General features: G+C 41.7%; 1 protein-coding gene across 1 annotated transcript; it reads left to right on the top strand.

The window, feature by feature from the left end:
- The first annotated feature begins 4,494 nt into the window (after positions 1-4,494).
- CD63 (CD63 molecule) lies at positions 4,495-19,464 on the top strand. The gene is made up of 8 exons (XM_039339022.1): positions 4,495-4,652; positions 5,474-5,554; positions 14,375-14,566; positions 16,666-16,740; positions 17,145-17,240; positions 17,949-18,086; positions 18,487-18,570; positions 18,866-19,464. Exons 2-8 carry the CDS (start codon positions 5,489-5,491, stop codon positions 18,929-18,931), a joined length of 717 nt encoding a protein of 238 aa, XP_039194956.1. The 5' UTR covers positions 4,495-4,652; positions 5,474-5,488; the 3' UTR covers positions 18,932-19,464.
- Positions 19,465-22,432: the final 2,968 nt, after the last annotated feature.

Below are 22,432 nucleotides of genomic sequence, written 5' to 3'. Positions count from 1 at the left end.
CTGGTGCAGGTAAGCCAGGGGGGGCGCACTACCTGCCCAAGGTCGCTTCACGGGGGTGCTCCACGGACTCAAAGCCCCCTCCCTACCCCTGCCACTCTCTCTCCGTCTCCGGCTCTGCTGCTACTTGGCCAACTAGGGCTGTGGCTTGCGGGACGGCTGGCCCGCTCAGCGGAGGCTCTGCCGGGCCACTCCCAAAGGGGATCTCAAGGCTTCCCTGTGCAGTTCCCCGGCCACGTGCACCTCGGACGGGGCCAGCCAGGGAAAGGGCCTTCCTGGCCACCCTTCTCCCAGGGGGCAGGGCACCTGGCTGCAGGGCCAATCAGGAGCTCTGCGAGGGGGCAAGTCTGCATGAGAGAGAGAGAGAGAGAGAAAGAGAGAGAAGGGAAGCGCAAGTGCCTCTCTCTCTCTCTCTCTGCAAATGGTGGAGGAGGCTCCGGAGCCGCAGGCGGTTAGGCGACCCCTGTGAAAGGGTCATTCGACCCCCAAAGGGGTCGCAACCCACAGGTTAAGAACCGCTGCCTTAGATCTATGGTTTCAGTTGGGGGATGGGGGAGAGATTGGCTCAGTCGCTGTTCCTGTTTGGGGTGCCACAGAGATTGGTGCTCTTCCCACTGTTATTTAACATCTACATCAGTGGTTCTCAACCTGTGGGTCGGGACCCCATTTGGGGTCAAACGACAATTTCACGGGGTCGCCAAACAATGCAGTCCGCCATTTTTTCCCCTTTTCCTTAGCTGTGCTACTCCCTTTTATTCTATTGGCTTTCAGAAGCCAATAGGAATTGTCCAGGCTGTCTCTGCCCTGCTGAGCCTGCCAAAAGTTCTATTCTGCAAACGGTGCTGCACCAGTTGAGTAGTCCTCAACTTACGACCGGTTGAGTAGTCCTCAACTTACGACCAGTTGGGGGTCGCGGCATTAAAAAGGTTGAGAACCACTGATCTACATGAAGTCACAGAAAGAAATCATCCAACAATCTGGGCTTTTATACCATGCCAATGATAAACAACTATACAATGCATCTCCAGGTCTGACTGGTGATACTGTTGGAAGTCCTGATCAGATGCCTGGAGACTGCAGGTCTGGATAGAAGAGAACAAGATAAAATGGAATCCCAAAAAGACAGCTATGATTTGTTCATCAAGGCTCTCTGCCTACCCCAGTGGTGTCTTGATGGGGAAGTACTTCTCCTGAAGGGGCAGGTTCATGACTTGGTGTGTCCCCTAGCCCAGTGTTTCCCAAACTTGACAATTTTAAGGCATGTGGACTTCAACTCCCAGAATTCCACAGCCAGCGTTGCTGGCTGTGGAATTCTGGGAGTTGAAGTCCTCATGCCTTAAAATTGTCAAGTTTGGGAAACACTGCCCTAGCCTTATAGCTCCTGCTAGAAGAGCAGCCTGAGGCTTTGGTTAGGGGTGCTTTGCTTTGCTTTGATTGGTGTGCCAGTGGCTTCACATTGAATTGGTTGAAATTAAATAGCTATTAAGAAACATTCTCACCCCTCTCTGTATAACAGTGGCCAAAACCACATTCTAATGAACATTATTGAAAACAAATCCCTGGAAGCATGTTGCCCTAATTCAGATAGCAGTTGATCTATAAGAAACTGTAAATTGACTGGAAACAACTTGAAAAAACTTTATTTTCAGAAGTGTTTTTCTCTACACATGTACAGATATGGCCAATTGGTATTCCTTTTTTTCTTTCCAGGGGGAATTTTAGTTCAACTGAAATGGTTTGCTTAATAGTGATTATATCAGGAATTCAATTAGGTTAATGTATGTAGAATTCTTAGCAGATATGTAATGTTAAGTTAGTTACTCTACTCCAGGTAGGCTACAGAGATTATAAAGTAATATTTTGAAAATTAGCCTTAAAAGAATTCATTTTTTTACATTAACAACCTTTGGTTTTATACTTGAGAAAATGATCAAAAACAATAATCCTATGAACAAAGCAATTGTTCTGAATTATTCTATGTACTATGACCTGTTATACTTTCTCTGCTGCCCGCTCAGCCGATAACACCATTAAAAATTAACAGTAATTTAATAAACACTTCAATAGGCTTTATTACAGAAAGCCAGGCATTGTCAGTTAAATTACACAGTAGTCAGGCTGGTTTTCCCAGCCACTGCCTGATCACAATGGCACCAAAAGGCAGTTACTGTAGTTTTGTTAACTTCCTCATTGTACTTCTGCTTCTGTATTTCTATATCAATTAAAAGCATTCTCATTTACCCATCTGCACATATAATGCCTTTCTTAAATATTTAGTCCATTTACACAAGTCCACAGAAGCATTCTTTAAAGTGATTTTTTAAAAAAGACTAGTTTGGCTATAGCTAATGATCCCTTCTTTTAATCTAATGTTTTGGCCCTGTCTCCCCTTATCAGGTCTAAATTATTATTTTTTAATTATTCACTTGAATTCTTGAATGAGATTTGAAGGGACAAGACAGTTAAGAAGCATATGATACAGGTAGTCTTCAACTTACAACATTCATTTAGTGACCGTTCAAAGTTACAGTGGCACTGGAAAAAGAAACTTATGACCATTTTTCACACTTACAACCATTGCAACATCTCCATGGTCACATGATCAAAATTTGGATGCTTGGCAACGTTCATATTTATGACAGTTGCAGTGTCTCAGAATCATGTGATCCCTTTTGCAATCTGAGAAGCAAAGTCAATGGGGAAGCCTGATTAACAACCAAGTTAATAACTGCAATGATTCACTTAACAACTGTGGCAAGAAAAGTTGTAAAATGGGGCAAAACTCACTTAACAAATGCCTCAACAGAAATTTTGGGCTCAATTGTGGTTGTAAGTCGAGGACTAGTTGTATTATCATTCTTTCCAAAGCAGTTCTGAAACATGTTCATCTCAGTTCCTGACAGATGTTGATCTGAGAATACTGATATGCCAGTCTTGATGGGAAAAGATACAGGATAAAAATTCTACATGGTGAAATTCCATCTTCTGCATAATTATAAAAATATGCTAACTCCTGAAAGTTATTTCCGATCTCATTTTTTAATTTTTATTTACATCATATTTAGAAACCAATCATTTCTCTTGTACAACAACTCTGGGAGGTGACAAATAGACATAAAAATTAAAACATGGCTGCATGTTCCTCTGTGGGCCTTAAGCCAGCAGCAGAGCCTGGCCAAGCATTTCTGAAAGACCAGGAGAAAGTTGGCATGGTCTCTTAGCAACCACATAGATTTTTCTTCATGATGATTTGTCCCTAATCTTGTCTTTCAAGTCTTAAAAAGGCAATCAAAAACAAACCCAAACAAGTTTTTGGAATTAAGAAAACAGTCCAAGAAATTAAAACTTTGATATGGGACATTCTGTAGGCTTACAGATTTGTTTTTGTGTTTTTTTTTTTTTGTTTGTTTTTTTGAACTACAATTCCTAGCCCAGCCAGGGAGGAGGGAGGCTGGAAGCCAGTGTGATGTAGTGGTTAGGATGCTGAATTTAAGTTGAGAGACTCCCATGGAAGTTTACCCTCAGCTCACTGGGCGATTTAGGGGCCAGTCAGTACCTTTCAGGCCAATCTACCTTGCAGGATTGTTTTCACAGGGATAAAACTGGGTACAGTAGTCCTCAACTTACAACACAATTGAGCCCAACATTTCAGTTGCTAAGTGAAACATTTGAGTGAGTTTTGCCCCACTTTGCAATTTCTTCCTGTTGTTGTTAAGTGAAACATTGCAGTTAAGTTAGTAAAACAATTGTTAAATAAATCTGGCTTCCTCATCGACTTTGCTTGTCAGAAAGTCGCAAAAGGAGATTACATGACTCCAGGACACTGCCACCGTCATAAATATGAGTCAGTTGCCGAGCATCTGAATTTTGATCACGTGACCATGGGGATGCAGCAATGGTGGTAGGTGTGAAAAACTGTCTTAAGTCACTTTTTTCCGCTGTCATCGTAACTTCGAACCAGTCACTAAGTGAACTGTTGTAAGTCGAGGCGTTGTGTATTACATACAAGTCCCGCTCCTGAAGCAATCCACTGCATTCAAAGGGTCTTTACACTCATTCCCAGGAAGGGGAATTTAGAAAGCGGACACGAATGCAGGAGTCACTCATACGTGCGAGGAATGTTTTCCCTATTTATTCCTTTGCCGTGTTTGCCTTTCCTCCCTCGCCGCCTTTCCATCTGCGAGTTTACAGCTTGCTAGGTCAGATCCGAGGGAGCGCACGGAGCCACACCAGCTTCCACGCCACTTCACAGCCAGTCAGTCCCAAGGCGGTTCCTCCTGATTTACGGGCGGAGGGAGCGGCGCGGTGAGGAAAGGCCGGAGAAAGTCAGCGCTCTTCGGACGCGGATTGAGTCAGCTGCTCCCGCTATCTTCCCCTTCGCGCGTCCTGTTGACTTAGTTGGCGGAGCCTCAGCTTGAGGTTTCGCCTCCCCGGCCGCTTGTTCTTCCTTCCTCCCTTCACATGACCAGCGGGAGGGGAGGGGCCGGGCGGGACGAAGCCGAGACGAGGAGTAGTGACGCCCGCGGAGACAGAAGGCGCACGCGGGGCGGAGGAGGTGTATAAGACGCGAGGAAGCGACGCTTTGCTTTTTACTACCGAGACGTAGCCTGTCGGCGAGGGCTTCTTCTTCTTTTTCTCTTACTTAAAGGAGGAAGGTAAGCCAAAGGATCACCGGGGGTGGGGCGTGGGGGTTATGAATGGTTGGCTTGGGAAGTAAAAAGCGGGCGAGAAGGAGGGAGGGGGAAATGCAGCCAAGCGCTCCGCTAGTAGCCTTGGACTTAGGGGCTTTTTTTCTCCACTCTGCCCTAGTCTTCCCCCCCCCTTCCCTTACTCCGGCCCGCTCCCCCCCGGCCCTTCCCCAAGGCTCTCGATTGTGAAATCTGGCGCTGCTTAGCAAGAGACGGAAGAACGGGAGGGGACCCGACGCCTTAGTAGCGGACGTAGTTTTAGGTCGGCGAGGCAGGGCGCTCTGCCACGCTGCTCGGGGGCCTTTTTTTCCTCCTCTCTTCCCTCTCCGTCCCCCCTACCCCCCACAAAAGCATTTCCAGAGGATGGGAGAAAGGACCGGCCTGTGGGCTGGGAGTCGGCGCTGCGGGGGTTAGCGCGGGGGATTTACGTAAAGGAGCAAGGTGGGGCGGGAGAACGGGAAGTTTGGGTGTTGTCCCGGATTAGGAACTTCTTGGCTGGAGCGCGTGTTCTGTTTTAGTCCGCTCCCTGTTTTCCCTCGAGTAGCCTGATACTGTCGAGTTACTAATAAGCAAAGGATTTCGGCCAGGGTTTTCCCCTTCCTTCAATAAAGCTGATCGCGATTCCTGGAATTGCGGGTCTCTGTTTCTTGCTTGCTCTACTTTCCCAAGTTTCCTGTTTCCTTTTTTTTTTTTTTAAACAACCTCCATTTTATTAATAGACTGTTCCTTATCCTTGTCCCTGTAATGATTTTCTCTCCTTCCCTCTCCTCTCGTTCTGTTCCTTACAGAAATAAAAACGCAAGATGGGAGTGGAAGGTGGGATGAAGTGTATTAAATACCTGGTGTTTTTCTTCAACTTTATATTCTGGGTAAGTTAATAAGGGGGCTGATTCTGGTCTTAAAGAGTGAAGATTACTTATTATGGATATCCTCGTTGGGCCCCTTCCCCAGCCAAGATTTCTGGGATATGTTTACTTGGAATATGTTTGACTTCTGTTTGTACTATCCCTGGAGAAGCATTATATATAGCCATCAGGGTGCTAGTTTAAGCTCCATCTGCTAGTACTTGTTCCTGAAGGCTTGGCCATACATTTTGTTGTCTTTTAACAGGTTTTTAAAACATTAGTAGAAGAACTCTATATTTACAATTTTATCCTGTGACCTGGTCAGTGTTTGGGTTTGCACTATATTTCTACAGAAGTCAACATCTGAGGAACTTATATTTGTATATCTAAAACCTATTAAATCAGTAATTTTCCTGATGACTAGACTGCTAGGTTTGGAAGAAATACTAATACTAATTAGTAATACTAATTCCTTTCCAAGAACAGTTTCATTTTCAATACAAAAGCCCCAAATGTAAAATCTTGGATCGAAAACAAAACTAAAACTGGATTATATAATTCCATGACACCTAACAATTCACAAATAGCATAAATTAATTTACCAATGGAAATTTAAACTTCACTTTAATGGTATTCCTTAAATAGCTGAAATCTTGTAAGATCACCAAATCTCACAAGGTATTGGTGTTCCTGATTGAATTATCGTGAGATTTTGGAAAAGAGTATCAAAATCTCATGAGATTCCAACTGTATTTCTATAGATTAATTTTGAAATCCCTGGGAGAATATCTGAAAAGGGGTTGGTTATGCTATGGTGCCCATAGGATTTGCATTGCTCATCTAGACGTATGAGGTAATCCTCCAAAGATTTCAGTGAAAAGGTTGGAAGCCACTGTTGTAAGAAAATGGTTGGCTTCGTACAGCATTACTATGTCATGCCTTGCTCAGTCATCATGTTGAGTAAGCCACAGTTCACTCAACTTCTGTAAAACGGGCTTAAACCAAAACAATTGGATTTACATGGCCCACCAAACCAAACAAACCATATTATTGCTATTATTACAATGGGTGAATATAATTAATATGCTAGAAGGAAGATGTGCTTCTCTGTCTCTCCATATAGGAATGGTTTCATATGGCAACTACTGACCTAGTATAAAACCAGCCAATGCACAAATAACTCTCCATAAAAAACATGAAGAACTGCTGAAGTAGAAAGTTCAGTCCACAAATAGCTGAACATTTTGAGACTTTCGGTATCAGTTTGGCCAATGAAATTGTCAACCACCAGGGTTCCAGAACTTGGTGGTTTCCTGTTAGACTAGAAGCTGCATATTATCCTTTCAGTGACAGATGTGGCAAAAATTGTTGCTTTTACCATAGCAGCCATTGCGGTATTCTCTGTATGGCAGCAAAGTCTGCTGATCTGCTTGCAGCATAGGGCCAGTTTCTGGTGTTGGCAAACAAGGTTCTGTGGAATGCAGCAAGACTTTCAAAGCACTTTTACTGATCTGGATTACATATCCTAATTCTGCATAAGTAACATGACTTGCTATGTTGCTCAACCACAGAAATAAATTTAACTTTCTACATCCCTTTTCAATACCTATTGTGACAAATTCTGGGCAGTACAGCCCAGACGGTTTTAAAAGCTGACTATCCTTTTTGTTGCAAGGACATTTGTTCACAGGAAATGGATTTGCCCTATTATTGCCCCGTGGGTTGTATCTTTACTGCCTCCTTAACTCAAACACATCCGGGATTTTCTGGGGGTCTCGTTGATTGTCATATGAGCTCCCCAAAAGGGACAGTTTTTTTAAAGGAATTGCTGACAGGTACGTGAGTGTGCCCATACAAGATCTGAATAGCTTTCCCACTTGGGTCTAAATACCTCAGTTTCCATTTTTTGTTTCTATATTTGTTTTTAATATATTTTTATATTTTGTATATGTATTTTTTAATTATGAAGGAAATTCTGCAAAAAATATAGTTTTTTTTTTATTCAATATCCTTTAATACATAAATACAGCTATGGAGTAATACTAATTTGTGGGTGAACTGGTAGAGTAGTATGAAAAAAATGCACGTACACAGACAGAAAGTTTGGTGTGGGCTTTGTGAGGGACAGGTGGGAGCAACGGAAGGAACCCTGGGATCAGTTGAGGTTTTGTATTTAAAAAAGGATGTTGGTTTTTCCCAGCAGCACTTGGGAGTGCTTTATGTCGATGCAGTTGGATTAAATTAGTTAAATTGCAAGAGCTAACATATAAGCAAGTTATTCAGTGCTCTTTACGGCTCCCCCAATACCCTTGTAGAACTTGGAATTTCCTTTTGGAGAAATGGGAGTTTTTTATTGGACCAAATGGATGAAAGGAACTTGACAATTGACCTTTCTTAGTACTGTATAGTGTTTATTTTGCTAATCGCAAGAAGGTGAATTAGCCATATGTTTGTTCTCTTTCTCTCTCTTAATACAATCCAAATGATAAATACAACTGGGTGAAGAGCATTCTTATAGTGTGAAACAGAAAAGGGAATTAAATGTGAAATCTTGCTTTTTAAAAAAGTCTTCTATCCCTAGTTCTAGACTCTGAAATATTTTGTAGTAGTATTATGTCCCATATATACATATCCGTATCTACATTTCAAATAATGAGATGCATCTTGATAATCTGATTTTATGTACATGTTTTTAATTGTATTTGAACAGTGAAAATATATATACAAATATACTTTGGTGGCAAAATGGCATTCGTTCTTGGATTCAGATATCTGTTTGCCTGTTTTTGAAGAAATGTATAACAATTTTTCTCTTGGAAAATTATCAAGATACTAAATAATGCGGGAGAACCCTTTTTGCACACCCCTGCCCAAATATGTGCTAGGTTTCCACTGTTTTGAGTTTTATAGAGGAGCAAGTTGATAGTTACTGGGAATTTACTTTCCAGAGATTTAAAAAAAGACCACATTTTGTGTGTGGGCTTCGTGTAGGCTTTAAAATTTAGTTTATTTCCTGTTGTTCGGCCCCATTTACATAAGGGAAACTATGATCTGGAAAGTCATTTTTCAGCATAACATTTGGTGGCCTTATGCTTAGTGAGAAAATAAATTATGACTATGCCTCTCTTTAATTCTGTTTGGACCAAAGTCACAAGAATTGGCATCTTATCTCAGAACAGGTTTAGCTACATATAATAATTATCTGGGATGGTTCAGGAATCAAATCATGAAAGTGCCAAGTTATCCTTTTTCTACTCTGGAAAAGCTTCGTAGTTGATTTTTTCTCTCTAGAAACGGTAAGCCAACTTTTGTTTGGCAGAACAGTGGAGTTGGTGGAATTATTTGTTCTAATGTACGCAACAGCCAGATGTTGCCTGGCTGTAATGCGAAAACAAAAATAGACTTTTGATAGGCACTGTTATTTCAAGATAGTCTGTTTATGCTTGTCCAGACAGCATTGCCCCTTCACAATAGAATAATCTGAATGCAAAGGGGGAAAAAGCAAACGTAGAAAGAGTAAATGGTGTGGATTTCTTTTCTTTTCTTTTCTGTTTTATTTCTGTTTGCTGCGCCACTTGTTTGAATTAGTGATTAATCACAGGGGTTCTCAACCTTGGCAACTTAATGTTGCCAAGGTTGAGAACCCCTGGATTAATGTATTTTTTCATAGGACTATGTAAAACAACTAGTAGCAAGTAGTAAAAGAATAGGATGATGGCTGTCTGAAAGAAGCCTGATAGTGTAAGGCAGGGAACTCCAGACCTGGCAACATTAAGACTTGTGAACTTCAACTTCCAGAATTCCCCAGTCAGTCAGTTCCCAAGTTCTTAAAAGTTGCCAAGTTTGGAAGTTCCTAGTATAGGGGATAATCCCCTGATACAAGGGAAAACCTAATGCAGGGGTGTCAAAATGCCGGCCCACAGGCCGGATGCGTCATAGCGAAACCACGCCCACCCCATTGCCGGCAATGGGGGGGGGAAAGTCACAACACGTCACATGACGTTGCAAGTTTGACACCCTTGACCTAAGGTATGTATAAGGTCAGTTTAAACAAATATTCAAAAGAATGTTCCTGGGTATTCTGAATGAAAAATGTATGAGAAAACTGGTAAGGAAGAAGGCTACCATGTGAATGTGCTAGTTTAAGCGGGAAATCCATATATCATTGTCACGAGAAGTGTCATTTTATTATAAAAACAATTTGAGGGGGGGGGGAAGGTTAAAAATCTTTTCTTAACTCTTTTGTTATAGAAACATTAATCCTAAAGTGCCCTGTTAATCAAAGCAGTATCCCTAACAGAGAAGTTAACACTGTTCTATTTATTCAGTGACGAGGAACAAGAAACGGCAGAGGTGATATTTTCCACTTAGGATTTTTTTTCCCATTTAAAATGCAGTTATTTTGCATCCTCAGATCAAACCCATTCCTGATGCTGGAAAGCAAACATATCTTTCCCCTTGACCAGGGATAGGCAACCTTGGCTCTTTTATGACTCGTGGACTTCAACTCCCAGAATTCCTGAGCCAGCAGGGCTCAGCTTGGAAACCTCTCCCTTTCCCCTCAGCATGGCTGGCTCAGGAATTCTGGGAGTTGAAGGCCACGAGTCATAAAAGAGCCAAGGTTGCCTACCCCCTGGCCTTGACCCTTAAGGGATTGCTTTATAATTACAAGTATTGAAACCACTTCTGCAAGGCAAATTAATTGTGGCTCCAATTCACTGTGTTCCAATACTGGGTCTTTGCTTGTTCTTTGAAGGAGTCCTCTATACGTGTGTGTGTGTGTGTGTGTGTGGGAGGTCCTTGGTGCTCTCTGAGCTTGCTTCTTTTCTTGCAGACGTTTCATTACCTAACTAGGTTACATCATCAGTGCTAGTAAGGAGTGCTGTTTGCTGTCGGTTTATATTCTGGTGTCGCTGATGATGTTACCTAGTTAGGGTAATGAAACGTCTGCAAGAAAACAAGCAAGTTCAGAGAGCACCAAGGACCCCTCATTTCAGCTCTGAGCTACAAATATTCTCCTTCATCCATACATGTGTATGTGTAAAATATGTGCCCTAAATATGTTGAGACTGGTGAATCATAACAAGTGTGGGTCAATCTATTGCAGTGTTTCTCAACCTTGACAATTTTAAGGCATGTGGACTTCATTGCTGGCTGTGGAATTCTGGGAGTTGAAGTCCACATGCCTTAAAATTGTCAAGGTTGAGAAACACTGATCTATTGTAAAGGACAGCCGTAAATCAAAAGTATATGGAAGTTCCCTCTGTTTCCTCTTCCATCCACATCAGACCTGGTGAGTTTCGTGTTCCCTGGAGTTGGGCCAAGAGGAATTTCTGCTTCTGGCTGCCTGTGTTTAGTGGTGAAGGCACCAGGCTAGGAAGCAGGAGCTGGTGAGTTCCAGTCTTGCCTTAGCCATGAAAGCCAGCCGGGTGGTTTTGGGTCTGTCACTCTTTTTCAGCCCAACTCATCTTGCAGGATCGTTGTAGAGAAAATAGGAGGAAGGTATGCTGGATGTTTGCCTCCATGAGTTATTTGTTAAAACAATAAATAATAGGATACAAATACAAATATTCTTGTTTTGTTACAGTAGAAATAATTCTACTGTATCTGCCTTTCATGCTTGGGCTATCATGGAAAATAGCTAAGTGTGCTATCAGGATATAGGCTGAGTCTCTTTGCTTTGGGTGGGTCCATCCTGCTGTGATAGGGTAAAAGATAAACACTAAATCCAGGAAGTTCTAATTATTTGGGAAATGTATGGCAAAGGTTGGAGAGAAGACCACCTGTGTTTTGGAGATCCAGAACTTTTTATTAAGATTAGCCTTAAATGCTATAAGAAGTGTTCTTTTTTAAAAAAAAAAATCTTTTGCTTGTTTTTAAAAATACTGCAGTTCCTGTTCTGAAGTTTTTAGTCTCTTTGTCCTTGCTATCCTTCCTTGAGAGACCAGTTAGTAATTTGATTCTATTAAGCACATGTGCCAAAGTGTTTTCTAATATACAACCTGCTGTTTTATAATCTGGGGCCATGGTTTGTTTTGAACACTATTTTCTGCCTGTATATCTGTAACCAAAAAAGCAAGCAGATTTTAACATGATTTAATCCAACCCAAGCAGAGTCTCGACTCTCAAGTACAAAATGCAAATTTCCCCCCATCTTAGTCATCTTCATAGAGAAAGTTTCCATATATATTTGAGTTCCAAATTTGTGGCGTGTGCAATCAGATCCTTGGTAGGATTAAATAAGCATTTTTAAAGAGGAAAAGGAAACCAAGAGATAGTGTATTTGCATATCTGATTTCATGAGCCACTTAAGAACAGGCTATTGGAAAAAGAATAGATTTGTCGGGGGAAAGGGAATTGAAAGACCTTTCATTTAAGTGAGGAAAAAATAAATATTGAAAATTAAATATTATGTACATAAAAAATGTGTTTGATTTTCACTTGAATGGTGAAAAGAGGGCATGGTTTTGAAAGTATTTCCCTGAGATCCATACAACACACTAGACTGGCTAAAATAAGTTTGTGGTCCTGGCTCAAACTTCTCCCACTGACGTGTCCATGGTGGTTCATCAGTATAAGTGCAGGAAGTGATCTCATCTCATTGGCAGTGGCTGAGCTTAAAAAAGTTGGATTTACTTAATATTTGAATGGAAGTGCACAAGGTTTTGGAAACCCAGTTAGGACTAATTTAGACAGGAATTCATCAGCACTTAATTGCCCATCATGAACTGTGGCTGGATCTGTGGTGAATTGTTAATTTGGATTGTATTTAGTGGATTAATTAGTATTAGTTGATTGATACTATTGGCGTGTGGTAGTTTTACTGACCTTGGTTGGTTTATAAAATGTAGAATACAAAAAAAATAAAGAAGTGGAGAATATTATAAACTGATTACGTCCATGAGAGGTCCTTAATGCTCTCTGAGCTTGGTTGTTTTCTTGCAGAATTAAGACAGAGCTTTTTGATCAGGCCTGCTAATTTTGGAAGAGGGGGTGACGTAAGGGGATAGGGTACCTTCTTTACAGCAGCATACAGCATAACAAGATGAGCTTTAAAAAGTTATAAGAAGATCGATTATGCTGGAAAATAGCATGATATATGTGTTCTAAAATCTGAAGTTATAAGTAGATTAATGATTAAAGCAAGCAATTCAAATATAATTGTATGGATGATTTGATAGCAAAAAAATACACAAGTCTTGCTTTCTTTATTTTGTCCCAGTTTTGCAGGATACTTTCCTATTATTTTTATCTACTGTCCCCATTTCATTTTTAAGAAGCTTGTTCTGATGTGGTCCATAGAGTTCAGGAAATTATTACTTTACCGTCGCTTCAAATCTCTTAAGAGTCTCTCTCGAGTTGGATAGTGCTGAAATTAAATAAATGAATGAGTCAATTTCCCTTTGTGATGCTGTTCCGAATAAACAACCTGATACCCTGGTTATTGTGTTCCAGACGGCAATACACACAATTTCTAACTACTGGTCGAAAATGTAAGCAAACAAATCTAGAGGATATCTGATTGCTCACACTGTGCTATTGACATAAACAATATATGGCAAAAATAGCTAGTGCCCTCTTTCTAGATGGTTACACTGCTTAAGAATTGGACACAAAGTCCCCCTCATTCCCTGCATGATCCAGCCCACTGGGCTAATGGGAGTTTCACTCAGCTTACATGAAGGCAACAAGTAGAGAATAACTTAGCAGGCTTTTCTTCTGCTAAGTTGGCCCCGTACATATAATAAGGGATGGAATACTTTCATGGGAGAAGGAGGACAAAACATCAAGCATTCCAAATGTATCCATTTGCCTATGCCACCATTTTGAGGCTGAGGTTGAAGCTGGGTGAGTTGGAGTTAGCATTGGAATATATAAAATAGGGGAACTTCTCAGATTGACTCTTTTGCTTAACATTTGGACCAAAGCTGATAAGGATTCGTTTATATCAGAAGAGAGGAAAATGATCGGGGAGTTGCACTGAATAAGAGCTAGTTGGTGTGATGTTTGAGTTGTTGGGCAGGGATGATTCAGGTTCAACCACAGTCAGCCCTGAACGTTCATTGAGTAACTTTGGGGCAATTGCTGTCCCTCAGGCCAACTTATCAGGTAGTTTTTAATAAGAAAAATAGAGGAGGGAGGGAATGTGCATATTGAACCTTGGACTCCGGAAAGAAAGGTGGGATCTAAATTAACACATGAACAAGGCCCCTGGAGGATGTGGTGATAACGCACAGAGCAGCATCACCCACACATTGAGATGTGGTTTTCTGCTTTCCTGAACTTAGCTGCTGCGTTTTTTTCCCCCCTTTCTTAAAGAGAGAGAAAGAGAAACCCGAAGCTTTCTTGAAATTAAAGCTTTGTGGCACCAGAGCTTCCTATTCAATTGTTTTGCTTAAATTTTAAACATCTAGAAATAGCTGAATAAAACCAGGTAGGACATAGCGCCTTATGGATACCAATAAAAGGTAAAATAGTAGTTATTTTAGTTTTCTTATTTCGTGACTCAATTCCTGACCACCATGCCATTAAAATTCAGGAGCAAGAGGGTTTTAGGAGGAGACAAACTGGTGGATTAAAGGTCTTCCACACCTGGTGTGTTTGGCCTATTTTTCCTTCAAGATGCAGCCCTTCTAAGATTACAACAGACTCTTAAGAGTTGGGAAAGCCTATTTAAGTCCAGCCTCCTGCTCGGTGCAGTAATGTAGTTAAAACATCAACACATACCCTATCTAGCCTCCTCTGGAACACATCCATGGAAGAGAAGGCACCACCTTCTACCACATCGCTGTTTCCCTGCTTCTCGTCATCCCAATGCTGATGCTTTGTTTTTCTTCTCCACAGCTCTGCGGAATTGCTCTGATTGCCCTGGGGATTTTCGTACAAATCGAGCTCAAAAACACCCTGGTGATGACCGGCCCACCATCAGCTTCTGCTGCTCCCATTGTCATCCTGTCCGTGGGCGTCATAGTATTCTTCATCTCCTTTTTTGGTTGTTGTGGGGCAGTGAAGGAAAACTACTGCATGGTCACCACGGTGAGGGGGGTGATGGAGAAGAAACGGGGGGGGGGGGCTATGGAATTGCTGGTAACCTTTATTCCAGCTTTGGATGGTGCATTCAGACAAAGAATCGGAACTGTAGCGTTATTTTTGGGAGCTTGGGAAATGGGAAACGTGAGAAATCAAACAGACTCTGTTAACGCAGTCACATTGCAGATTTATCTATGTCTCATTGTGGAAGTGTTTCTTAGGAATGTGCCACCTGACAGTTCTTCACAGGCCCCTGGGGCTGAAACGTATGTCATCTGGCAACTGCTGTTCCTGGTTGTTTGAATTGGTGGACATACCTGGACGATGTTAAGAGCATGTTATTTTTTAAGGATGCTTGTGAGGTCCAGAAGCTTTAATTGGATTTTTAAAATAAATAAATAAATGGTGGACGTTAGCATTTTTACTTTTTAGCATGCCAGCTTCCCATTTCATTTTAAAAACATGTTCAACAGTGAAGTGAATCAGGTAGCACGGTGAGCACCAAGAATGACCTCCATCAGTACCATATTGAGGATTACAGCATTATGGTCACAGACCATATTATAGTAGTACTTTTGCTGTTGAGAAGAAGATTCAAAAAGGAATGTTCCAATCTAATCCAGAGGCTTTTAAAAATAATTTAGAAAGTATATTTTTATTTATTTAATTTTTATGCCGCCCATCTCCCCTACAAGGTGACTCAGGCAGACTTACTAGTTATAAAAGAAGTAAAATTAAAACATTAAAACTACAGTTTTAGATATTTAAAACTTTGAAGGGCTTTATCAGTACTTTGTCAGTCATTAATCTTTGTACTTAAGAGAGTTGGAGAAACCGTAATAAGAACAGAAATATTCAGGGCTTAACAGTACTTGTGAAATCCATTCAGGAGATTTATTTTATTTTGGCCTTTCTGTTAGAAATGAACATCTTGGGTCAAAAACTGTATTTCAAAATCATTTAAAAATCTTTCTGTGGTAAAACTTCTGTGCGAAGTCATATCAACAGCTGTGTATATCTTTTACATAATTTAGGTTCCTGGTTGCTTCATGGAAATATATAGAGCAGGGGTTCTCAATCTTGGCAACTTTAAGACTTGTGGACTTCAACTCCCAGAATTCTGGGAGTTGAAGTCCACAAGTCTTAAAGTTGCCAAGATTGAGAACCCCTGATATAGAGCATGATGTGCTATTCTGTGGAGAAATGCCTCTTGGTTCCCAACAGAAATTGCCTTTAATGTGTTTTAAAATCATAGTGGCAAAAGGTCCCCGTTGACCAAAGTCTTATAGACTGCGAGTGGGTGTTTCTGAATAAATCTAAGTTCTTGGCAAGCTATAGATTGGTGATGAATATTAGAAGGACCCACAAGAGATGTAGAGACTACATGTTTGTTTTTAAAAACCTGTCTGTGTGCTGGGTCTAACCTCGCTAAAATTGTTGCCATAAGCTGAAGTGCATTGGCAAACACTGGAGAGGAGTATAAAGTTATGGGGCAGAGGGTCATTGGGAAGCTAAGAAATTTGTTTTTCCTAGATGAACATGGAAGCTAGGTAACCTTGGCTCTTTTATGACTCGTGGACTTCAACTCCCAGAATTCCTGAGCTAGCATGGCTCAGCTTGGAAACCTCTCCCTTTCCCCTCAGCATGGCTGGCTCCAGAATTCTGGGAGTTGAAGTCCACGAGTCATATAAGAGCCAAGGTTGCCTACCCCTGCACTAGTGGCTTTATTTGGTGACGCAGTCCTATTCAATTGGCGCCTTATAGATATGAGTGAGTAGGTGGTCATATACATAGAATAAGTAAAGAAATAAAAAACAAGCAACTTATAAACTCCCAACCAAACATTCTGATGTAGAAGAAGCCTAGTTCATGGCCCTAATAGAGAACGAGAATTGAAAACTTGTTTGACAAAATATTTTCCAGTTTGGGGATACGGTTTTTTTTCTTGAATAGAGACAACTTTTTCTGGAGGTGAGTTAATGCGAGCCAAACTGGCAGTTCATTTTTGTCTTGTTAATCACAAAATCCCAAATAAAGGGAGACAACAACAGCTGGGATCCATTTCTTCTTCCAGAGTGTTCACAGATTTTTTTTTTCCTCTTTAGTTTGCTGTGCTGTTGACTCTAATCTTCCTGGTGGAGATTGCAGCTGCCATTACAGGATACATCTTTAAGGACAAGGTAAGAGAGACCTTCAGGAATGATGCTACTGTAACCTTCTACCCAGTGGTGGGATTCAAATATGTGACCAACCGGTTCTCTGCGTGGATGCCGATTCCGGAAGTCCATTCTGGGCTTGGGCAACAAAAAATTAGCTGCCGGTTCTGCCAAAGTGGTGCGAACTGGCTGAATTTCACCAGTGCTTCTACACTTAAATAATGAAATTTTCTAGGGGGGGGGGAGGTATTGGACCATGATTCCAAGCGTTCCACAGCCAGCACAGGCAAAGGCTGGCGTAGAGGTTAGGCCCAGATTATGATGTCCACCTTTAGAGAACCCACGTTGAGGTTGTTTCATTCTTCATATGAGATCCTATGGAAACTTTTTGAATCTTACTACCTCTCTTCCTTTGTTTTCTTTCCCAGGTCCGATCAGTGATTAACGATGAAATCCAGGAAGAAATGAATACTTACAACAATAAATCAGTCATTCAAAAACCTTTGGATGACTTGCAGAAGAAAGTGAGTCTACCATAAAGGTCTGCTTCTAGACTCGAGGGTTGGCAAAGCAGTGATGGCATTATAAATAGTGGATTTTTTTTTTTAAAAAAAAGGAGTTCCTAATTTCTTTGCAGAGTCTCCTTTCCTGATTTTCAGTATTGCTTTCAACAGTCCTTTCCTTTCCAAAACAGCTTGTCCAAATGTCCACAGTTACAGTCTGCGTGATGTTTGTTGCATTGCTTTTCCTACACCTAATTGAGCAAATCCACCTGCAGCTGATAGATACCCTGCAGTTAATAGCAGTTGGAGAACCTGCATTTTCAGTTGAAACTGGACAACTGGGAGAAAGGTGGATGAGGCTTCTGGAAGAGGAGGACGAAAGGCACAGGAGAGATGCGGGCTCAAAGTGGCGGGAGCAGAATAGTTGGAATACGCGTCAAGGAAGAGATACCATAGATGTGAATATTTTCTGTTAAAAAGGGAGAGGAAAAAGCTGAGCTCTTAACCATTCCAGTTCTATATGTGTGAGAATGAAGCTGATGGACGGCTGGCCTGGACATATACTGGGGCTCCTGGATCCCTGTCCAGCATTAGATGAGGCACAACAATGGGTTTATTAAAAAGCTTCCTCTTAATCAGATGCAAGTCAGATATGGAAGGCTTAGAAAACTCAAACTCCGTTTTCATTAAAATATTCGCCTCTTCTCTTTTCTCATTCCCCAACTGTAGTATTCCTGCTGCGGAGTCACCAATTATACTGACTGGTTTAATGTCACACAATTCAAGCCTGGACATGTACCCGCCTCCTGCTGCAGGAAAGCCATGGCCTGTACCCAAAATCCCACTCCGGAGAATACTTTCGATGTGGTTTGTATGACCAGAGCGTTGGGGTGGCGTATTTATTTATTCATTCTGCTTTGAGCTCTTGATGAAAGGCAGAGCAAGTGGAAATCTGCCCTAGTAACCTCCCTGCTGCAACTCTGTGAAGTAGGCTAGGTTTAGAGACTATGCCTAGTCCAGGAGTGTCCAACCTTGGCCCTTTTAAGACTTGTGGGCTTCCCCTCCCAGAATTCCCCAGCCAGCATTCTGGCTGACAATGCTGGCTGAGGAATTCTGGTAATTGAAGTCCACAAGTCTTAAAGGTTAGGCATCCTTTAATCCTAGTTCCCCTAGACCCGAACTTAAGCCTCTGAAGCTACACTGACTTTCTGCTCCAGCTTGAGTCTTTTGAGAGAATCCTCCAAATAATTGTTTTCTTTCCCTGCAGGGTTGTGTGACAAAAATAGAAGAGTGGCTGAAGAAACACATTGTGATTGTGGCTGCAGTTGCGTTGGGCATTGCCTTCTTTGAGGTACAAAAGCTGTTGTTTGTGGGGACGGGTTCTCATCTGAACATGCCTACCTGCATCTTTGTTTTGCTGGTAAAAGCTAGTAGCCTTGTTCTGGTTTGTGTTCTCAAGAAAGTGAATTTCACAAAAGCAGACTTCCTTCCACAAACACGATTATATAGATATATGGCTGTGGGCAGAGTTTGCCTTCAGTCTTGCATTCTAACCACTGCACCCCCACGGCTCCTACAGTCTTGCTATTTCTGAAGAAAACATCAGGACTAAATAATTTTTCTCTCGTTTTTTTTTTTTTTCCCAGCTCCTGGGCATCATTTTTGCCTGTTGTCTCATGAAAGGAATCCGCAGTGGCTATGAGGTCATGTAATAGTTTCTGTTCCTGTACACTTGGCTGTTATGAGGCCCAATCACAACGCTCTGGAATACTTTCATCTCCACTTCTCTGGGGATACAGTTGACCGTCATGTGCCAATGGGACAGGGTTGGGTGCATGCCTCTTCTTCTGTTGCCTGTTAGGAAAATATATGCTGCCCTCAAAGGATTCACATGTTGCCTTATCTCTTTTCTTTCTTTCCCATAAGGGGCAGATTTAAATCCATTCCTTGCACCTCACTGCAACTCCTAGACCTTGCATTATCCTTCGCGTGAGACTTGTGCGCCACCTACTGGGCATCTGGTGATACGTTCCTAGAGCCCTTAATAGATGTGAACAAGTATATTTAAAGACCTTATTCTACCTTTTGAGTCCTTTCAAGTAGACTGTCTTATGTGTTCAGCTATTTCTCTTTTCCTTTGGAAAGGTAGACTCTTCATTCTATATAATAAGAAGGAAAATTATCAGGGCTAATATTTTTAGCCAGTAATTTGCTATTTGGAAAATAAAAGATACTGTTTCACCCATGTGTTGTGGCTTATTTGTATAGTGCCTTTTCTCCATTGACCATTTTTTAGCTTTTCCTCACCCTCTTGTCTCTTAAAAAATAGAGGATGGTTGGTAGGACATGGCTTCTTTATGTAATATTGGAATAATATATTGAGTTATAAACAACTCCAGAAATGTAGGAGACCTTATTTAACATTGAGTTGTGCATTGTGTTTGGATCAAGAGGGTTCTCGATGTGGATATATGCATTTTTACCCTTCACCAGGTAGTCCTGGACTTAACAGCCATTTGTTTAGTGTCTGTTACTAGAAGTTAATAGTGGCACTAAAAAGTGACTTACAACTAGTCCTTATACTTACAACCATCATAGCATCCCTACGGTCACATGATTGAAATCTGGGTGCTTGGCGACCGGCATGTATCAATGATAGGGACATGGGGTCGCCATTTGCAACCTTCTCCTGCCAACCTCTGACAAGCAGTTAAGGAGGAAGCCAGATTTGCTTCACAACTGTGGCAAAAAAGGTAATACATTCACAACCATCTTGCTTAGCAATGGAAATTCTGGTCCCAATTGTGGTTGTAAGTTGAGGAGTGCCTGTATTGGGAAATGTGAATTATATTCCTTTGTTCTTCTCCTCCCTTTCTTTGGTTTTCCACAGGACTTTAGTCCTTGGTCATTATTAAAGCACTTCCTGTCTGGGCTTTTACAAGCCATGACAGTTGCAGCCCTGCTCCTAGACTAGCACCATGGAAGAAGACTCTTATCAGCCTCAGTTGGTTCTAAAAGCTATCCTTTCTCAATTAAGCTAATGTCATATTAAACTTCAATATTAAGTAATAGATTATGTTTATACAAGAAATGTCCCATGGTGCCAAAATCGCCCTCTTGATTGCCGTTGTGGAGAACTGCACGTTCTATCTTCTTCCTCTTACCTCTATCTACAATCATCGGAGGCAATCTTGCTTTCAGTATTTTTGTGTACCTGGTTGCCCATTCTTAAGGGTTGCTGCTAAGTATCATTACATTGTGCTAGGTTTGCTGACGTTTTTGGAAAATCAAGTTAATATACACACTCCTTAACAGAGCTGCCTAGCTAAAAATAGAATTCTAACTTTAAGAACTACTTTTGCCTGAAGCAAAGTCAAAGAAAGGATGTTAGGTCATCCTTTGAGCTCAGTGAAAAATCGAGAGATCCAATTGGTTGAATATAACCTAAGCCCCCATGCTGAATCCTTGAATTTCCATCATCTATTATCCATCAGGATTAAAACTGGGAAAGCATGATAACTGGGTATCATCATCAGTATGCTGATGATACCCAGCTATATATCTCCTCCCCGAGCTCTCTCAGTGAAGCGGCTGATGTGATGGGCCGTTGCCTTGAAGCCGTGAGGGTCTGGATGGGGGTTAACAGACTCAGGCTCAATCCTGGCAAGACCGAGTGGCTTTCGATGTTGCCTCCCAAGGATCATGTCGACGGTCCAGTGTTGACTCTAGCGGGGGGAAATATACCCCCTTCGGAGCGGGTTCGCAACTTGGGTGTCCTCCTTGATCCACAGCTGAATTTGGAACATCATTAGACAGCTGTGGCTGGGAAGACCTTTGCACAAGTTCGTCTGTTGCACCAGTTGCGACCCTACCTGGACCGGGAGGCTCTCTTTACAGTCACTCATGCCCTTGTCACCTCACGTTTGGACTACTGCAACGCGCTCTACATGGGGCTACCCTTGAAAAGTATTCGGAGACTACAGTTGGTCCAGAATGCAGCCGCGCGAGTGATAGTGGGTGCTCCTCGATACACCCACGTTACACCTATCCTCCGTGAGCTGCACTGGTTGCCTATTGGTCTCCGGGTCCAATTCAAGGTGTTGATCATTACCTTTAAAGCCCTATATGGCTCAGGGCCAGGCTATTTGCGAGACTGCCTACTACCTCATAGTTCCCTTTGTCCGGTTAGATCCCACAGGCTGGGCCTCCTTCAGGTCCTGTCGGCCAAGCAGTGCCATTTGGTGGGGCCGCGGAGGAGGGCTTTCTCTGTGATGGCGCCCACGTCTTAGAACCAGCTCCCCCCTGGAGATTAGGACCGCTCCCACCCTGCTGGTTTTCTGTAAGCTGCTTAAGACCTGGCTTTTCCGGCAGGCCTGGGGTTTATAAAATCTGACCCCTGGATGACTGTTATTGTACTGTTTGTTTTGTCATGTTTTATGTTGTTTTTATTGTTAGCCGCCCAGAGTCCTGCGGGAGTGGGGCGGTTTATAAATTTTAAAAATACATAAATAAAAATAAATAACTTGTCGTAAACATGTATTTAGGTCTCTATTTCTCCATACATTCACCTAACCTACAGGTGAACCTTTGGTATCTATTCCACCTCTAAATAGAAGACTTGGGCACGTATACGGTGAGGTAGCAAAGGTTTTCAGATTATGGACTGGAGAATCTTTGCTGTCTCTTAGATATTAGCGGGTTCTACAACAAAAAGACCAGTAGAACTTCCTACTCATAACATTTAAAATTCCCCACAGAGTGGATGGATGCATGAAAGTTGGACTGATGGACAATCTACAACCTACCACAACAGTTAGCAGTCCCCGGTCTTTTGCCAAAGTCTCTTCAAGTTCTCTCTCTGAAATTCTGCAACAGTGGTGTGATTTGGTGATGGAAGTTAAGACAAGTAAAATCAACTGTTCTGATATTCAGAACAACTGATTTTACTTAAATCCTTTCCTCCAAGGCTGCAATTAAGATTTAAATATTGCCCTTTCCTGCATTGTCATGTGTGTACTTCAGAGACTCACTAAAAAAAAGCTTTTGCTTGAAAAAAAATGGTGCCCACTTTTTGTCAGATGTTTTTATGTTGGCACCGATTATTCAGTTAATCTACCGAACATTTCCCTTCTTGCATCAAGTTCCCCTGTTCTTCATGATTTCTCAGCATCTGGATAGTAAGAGGGTGTAAGCTCACAATTTGGAAATGTTTC

Source organism: Crotalus tigris, unplaced genomic scaffold, assembly GCF_016545835.1.
Source record: "Crotalus tigris isolate CLP2741 ecotype Arizona unplaced genomic scaffold, ASM1654583v1 scf7180000017726.370058, whole genome shotgun sequence".
Taxonomy (NCBI): domain Eukaryota; kingdom Metazoa; phylum Chordata; class Lepidosauria; order Squamata; family Viperidae; genus Crotalus; species Crotalus tigris.
The sequence above is the reverse complement of the archived record's forward strand: the minus strand, read 5'-3'. Positions and strand labels throughout refer to the sequence as shown.